This window comes from Drosophila melanogaster, chromosome 3R (genome assembly GCF_000001215.4).
Source record: "Drosophila melanogaster chromosome 3R".
In the NCBI taxonomy this organism is placed as follows: Eukaryota; Metazoa; Arthropoda; class Insecta; order Diptera; family Drosophilidae; genus Drosophila; species Drosophila melanogaster.
In genome coordinates, this window is record NT_033777.3 from 15,713,661 (window position 1) to 15,719,660 (window position 6,000).

Consider the following 6,000-nt stretch of genomic DNA (forward strand, 5'->3'; position numbering starts at 1 on the left):
TATACTTGCCTAAGAAACAAAACTAATTTAAAACCAAAATATTTCCAATGGAATTATTTGAATTTCAAGAGATTTACCAACATTATTACAAGCACAAACACTAAAAATTAATGCATTTACCAAGAGAACCAAGCAACAGTAAATAACCCCATCGTAATCCCAAACTTCCTTCATCTACTTCGATTAGGAAAGTTTTGCCTTCGAGCTTAATCCGAGTTAAAAACTTCACCTGCAATAATCATTTGCTGTTGGCCATATAAAGTAGACATTAAAGTCACCTTACATACCTCGAACCGAATGTAACCGCAAAAACTGGCACACAACCAGGATCCGAAATCCAGCAGTTTCCCATGGCCATGGCAAAAACCCGTAACCAGACAATGTTCCTAGATGGGCAACTGGGAAACTTTCCCATCTCCGGGTGTCGCTCTATCTGTGCCTCTGTTTTCGGTCGCAAATTGCAGTTGGAGCTCGGTGACAACCACAAAAATAAGTGTTTACAGCATTGATTACAAGAAATGGGCGGGGGTTGTTGCGTTGAGTTGAGGCAGTGCCTCTAACATCAAAAGCAGGAGTGGCAGCGTTTGATGTTGATTAGAGCTGCACCACGCCGCAAACATTTTTGCATATTTCAAGATAGTCAACTGAGATGATTGCACTCAAAGAATTTATGTTAGGGATCAATGCAACATAAACGCAGTACACAGTCATCTATGCCCTTTAAAAAGGATTGCCTACTTTTGGGGGACATCCAGAATATTGTTAACATTTCCCAGACATTATGAAACATTATCAGCAAATAAACACGATTACTTCTCTAAATAGGCTTTCATACCTCGTTGTTATAAATTACGAAAGCTACATATATTATCACTCATTTTCTCCAGTGCACTTAGTTAGCGTGTCAGTAGTGCCAAGGGATTGACCAAGTCTGGTGTTCGGGGCAAATGGAGCAGGATGCGGGGTTGCTTTGGCTGGTTTTGCGGGAATTGGTTTAGGTGTCAACTCTGCGGCCGCACACAATTGACAAACAGTGAAACCCTTTTTGTGGCACTTCCGTTGCGTTTGTTTGCTAGTTTACAACCCTACAACCCCCACCCACCACCACCACCACCCACTACACGCCGTCCACTTGCATGTCCTTGCGCCTTGCTGCTGCCGGCTGCCTGTTGTGACAAAAGTTTATACCCCAAGCATTTGAACTGCATTTCATTACGGCAAGGACCCCAGCAACTGGAACTGCTTCTGCTCCAGGACTTATTGGCCAGGGGATGGGTGTTGCGGGACGTGGGCGATTCGGAATGCAAATGGTGTTGGCGCCATATTGAAAGCTCGGCAAAACTCGGCGGCCAACGCAGCCCACTTTTTTCCCCATTTTCCGCCCTGCCATTTCCATTGCCCGCATTTGCAGCCGCAGCGTCAGTCTTTTGTGGTTTTGCAAGGGGATACGCAGGGGCTGGAAAAACCCCCAACGAAGCGTATAAGTGGCCCTTATCCCCAGCTCGAAGTTGGGGGCTGTATATTGTATTGGCAAATATTCTCATGACAATAGGAATTTTTATTGAATTTATGCAAAAAATTGCAAATTTCATTTGCCACTAACACAAAAAGAGTTGTGTTCGCATTTGTGTGTAGTGGATGAAAAAATGAAAACATTTTCCATATTTCTGCAGTACTCAGCATGTTGTTTTTCTAGGTGCGTGTGTGTGTAACAAGTTTTTGTTTATGAAAAGTGGGCTGTACTTTTCGAATGCAAAGTGACACTAAATGAAATGGCAGGAAATGCATTCGTATTTGATTGAAATTTAAAATCTAAATTATTTACCCTTTTGTTTATAGTTTATATGCTTTTATTGCTTTACACAAGTGAGTTACATTGCAAATGATTTCAAATTTTCACCCGCGATACAAACTCTTAGAAAGGATATAGTATATAGTTCTGCTGTCCATTCTAAAATTCAGTTTTAAATTTCTCCAAAAAATATTCAATGTATTTTTTATCCTTCTGTGATCTGTTTAGGAGTCTGGCATTGGCGATGGCGATTTCGAATTCCGATTCATTGTTCAGACGAGCAAGAGCTCCTGCTCTATAGAGCCAGGCCCTCAAATGGATCGGATCGAGATTGAAGATGACATAGTCCAAGTCAAAAAGCGCCAATTTGAAATCTCTTTTCCTGGGATTAGAGCCATATAGAATTATTATATGGAATTATTATATAGAATTATTATATTATTTCGTTATCATTACGTGGCGACTTACTTTATTTTAGCTAGAGCTCTATTGCAATAAAGAACTGGCGAATCAGCCACATACTGAATGGCCTTTGAATAAAAGTAAACAGCCTTTTCATAATTGGTGCGGCGGTACTCCTCGTTACCCAACCTTTTTGGGAAGGAAAATAAGATTAATTTTATTTAAATATATATATTAAATAATATTTTACCTCCGAAAACTATCTGCAACAATTTCGCGATCTCGTCGAGCTTCGGCACGATCTTTTGGCGATACGTCAATTTGCCGCATAAAGGATATTTGATTGATATTCGACATCTTTTGGACCCTTTTAAGGTATCGTGAAGATTTCTTGCGAACGTCGCGGGCAAACACCATAAAGTTGGTGATTGTAACACCTTCGGAAGGGTCTACTTCCGGCTTTTTCTCCTCCTTACCTTTAGTGCCAGTGCTGTGGAAGAATCCGGTTAAGTACTGCGGTCTGGAAAGAGTTTCTGAAGCTACTCACTCCATTTTATTGGCATTCTGAAGATCTTCAAGCTGCTTCATAACATCCATTAGTAGAGACCGTTGATTCAAAAAGCTTTCATCAGCATCCATTTTTGTGTTTTTTTTTTTTTTTTTGAGTATGAGTATTTGAGTATTTTATATGTTTGATCTGTATTTGAAACTCAGTGTGTGAATCAACTGGCAGACCAGACTCTCATGTTTTTCCAATGGCCAACTTGGCTAATCTTGTCGAGAAAGCAATTATCATTAGGTTTAGTCCAATGCCTCCTGACTCCACTTCCCTTCATCACGCTTGAAACGTGCAGCATGCAACATGTGTATGCTGGCAAATTAGACAGACAAGCCAACTGACATCTGGCTCGTTAGCCATGGAGCAGCCTGTGGTTTTTTGGATTAGCTCAATTAAAATTTTGTGGCATTAAAATTGTCTTGCCAGACAGCCAGTTGCTTGATTCCGTGTGGCATATAAAATTGTACAAAACCATCATGCACCCACCGAAAACGCCCGCCATGCTGCACACACATTTTCATCTTTATTTGTGCCAGAAATTATTTAATTGAGTTTGTTGGAAAATTTCTTTTAAATTAAGAAAGTTCTAGCACGTGACGTTTTTTTTCACTCTCGCTGGTGATTCACAACTTTATTTGTCCCTGTGAAAAAGGGTGAGTTGGCTGCCAGGATAAAACTGACAGGATTGGCCGCACGTGCTACGCAGTTGGGAAAGTTTGCGCCCCCTTCATTTTTATACTTTTCGGTTTTTTGTTCTTTTTTTTTGTCTTGCATCTAGGTTAATCAAAATGACTATAATCACACGAAATCGCTCATATGTCATGTGGATGTGGAAGCTCAGCCAAATTATGGATAACTTAACTTATTAAAACTATACTATGTTGCTCTACATTGCAATCGGTTTCTCTTGATTTTCTTACAAGTATAAATTTAAATATTTATTTACAACATCACATGTTAAAAAGATAATAAAAAATGTAACCACTTCAAAGCTAGCCTTTACATCGATGACTTTAATACTATACTTTTAAAGTAGTGCTTTAGTTTTTTATGAGCGCACCATCTCGACTCATATTATTTTCAATTTTTGAATAAATGTTTCGCACGTCCTGCAGAATTTGCTCATTAATATTGGTTAAGAGTCGCTGAAGCTTAGAGTTCCTAACCCAAGGCGGCCAATGGCACAGTAACCCACTGCGTGCCGTGCAACACATCTTAACCCACTGAACGCAAGAGTATAATCCCAAGTCCCGACAAATTAGCAAGTATTATAAAAATATTGAGAGTTTGTTGTTAATACCTTCAAGCAAGAATCCAATAATATATTTAACTTATTTTAATCGATCTATTTTCGACCACTGCTTTTTAGTGGGTTAACCGAAGATATGGCTTGTTCGGACTAAATGTGCGAACTTTGCAAAAGCTTGGCATAGTTACAGGCGATGCTGCGCGCTGCTGTCACGCGGACATTGATGACTGCGTTGACAAGTTGCTCTCGGGCAGCAGGACGACAACAGGACCAGGACAGGATACGGGGACACGTGGCGACAGGAGGCAGGGCAAGGACGTGAGAGCGTCCCTGGAGAAATGTGTCAAGCGCGGCGACTTGAGCTGCATAGCCAAGCAGGAAGTGGCAGCTCGATGACGGGGTGCAAGTATTTCTGGCTCAACGCAAAGCTTGACATTGTTTCGAACTTTAAACTTTGCTGGCCCGCCTGCCAAGATGCTTGTTTTTTCTTCACTCATCAACTATGTTAAAGTTGCGGTTAAAGTTGAATGGGCTTTCCGTTGCGCTATCACAATCGCTGACCGCCTGCAGCAGTGCGACTTTTCAGCTTACCTTTTCACCTTAGAAGCGAGCGCGAAGATACAACAGAAGAAAAATTCTTGCTGAAAAGCCGACAAAGCATGGAGTAATTTCCATTATTGTATACCCTATTTCAAATTTATATTAAATATATTACAGCCAAAGAAAAAATGAATGATAGAATAGTTTGTTATAAAGTTACTATTTTATAACCTATTTTTACAGAGTTTATTTACAGACTTATCTCGTATACCCTTAATTAGATTACAATGTGTTCAAGTATACAGATTGTCTGGTTCCCGAAAAGGGCCTGTGCCAGTCAAGAGTTCAACTCCAGCGACAGGCGGTATGAAGCCAAAGACAAGCAAAGATTATACATTGCCCAGCCGGCGGGCATGCTTTGTAAGCGAGCTGGAAAAGCGAAAAAAAAAAACTAAATAAAAAGCCGAGCAAAAGGGCGCGAAGAACGTGCAGAAATAAATTGCATAAACGCCGGCGTGCGCGGCAAAAAAGCAAAAGGCAAACATGTTTAAAATGTTGTTATTCACACACACCGAGCTGAAAAGAGCAGAAAAAGAGAGGAAGCCGCGACCGCCGAAAGGACCTCCAGCATCGTCCTTGCCCCCCACCACCAAAAAAAGAAAGCCTTCCACTGAACTGACACAAAGATTTGCCTGCGTCCTTTTGCAACATTGTTTGTGGGCCTTGTTCCTTGATTTTAGCCCACTTTCGCTTTGTACTCGCCCCACCCCCTTCCGCTGTCTACCTTTTGGCGTGTTTTATTTACCTTGTTAACCTTTTTATGTTGACAAACTGCGGAAATGGCGCTGTGTGTGTGTATGCTTCTAAGATGGCGATATGAGAAGTGGAAATCTCTGGAAATTTGTTAAAAGCGGAAAGTGTCTTACTGTGGCTTTGGAAAGATATAACATAAAATATTGAAAAATATTTATAAATTGCTTGTGGGTCAGAGACAACCGTGCAACTTTGGTGTTGCATGCTTTTTTAAGTATATTAAATTTTATCAAATTTCAAACACAATCAAAGCCATAATATTATTATTATTAAAAAACTGAAAAGCAATTTGACTACACAAATTTAATATGCAACAAACAGCACACAAACAAAATTTGAATTCATTTTTGGCTTCGTCTCTTTGTGTACATATATTTTTTAATAAGTTTATCAGCCGAAATTGAGCGAGTCAAAGGCAGGCGCTCGTATTATACTTATCAAGTATACGCCATGTGTTACCCGCAGCAGAAGCGGCAGCGCTGAGGAACCAAATTAAATGCAAAATTAAAAAATAAGATCAAAAGGATTTGGGAGGCTTATGCGTAGGCAGAGAAAGAGAGAAATAAGCATTTTTCATTTTTCTCTTGTTTCGTAAATTTTAATATTGCGCCGTAGAATTTGCATTTGATATTTGCATTTTGAGTG

At 40.1% G+C, this 6,000-nt stretch overlaps 1 protein-coding gene across 1 annotated transcript; it reads right to left on the bottom strand.

The window, feature by feature from the left end:
- Positions 1–1,844: 1,844 nt before the first annotated feature.
- CG31294 (uncharacterized protein) lies at positions 1,845–2,925 on the bottom strand. The gene is made up of 4 exons (NM_169667.2): positions 2,742–2,925; positions 2,445–2,684; positions 2,261–2,383; positions 1,845–2,174 (listed from the first exon to the last, which is right to left on the bottom strand). The coding sequence occupies exons 1-4, from the start codon at positions 2,831–2,833 to the stop codon at positions 1,952–1,954; spliced, it is 678 nt and encodes a 225-aa protein (NP_732055.1). The 5' UTR covers positions 2,834–2,925; the 3' UTR covers positions 1,845–1,951.
- Between the last annotated feature and the right edge of the window lie 3,075 nt (positions 2,926–6,000).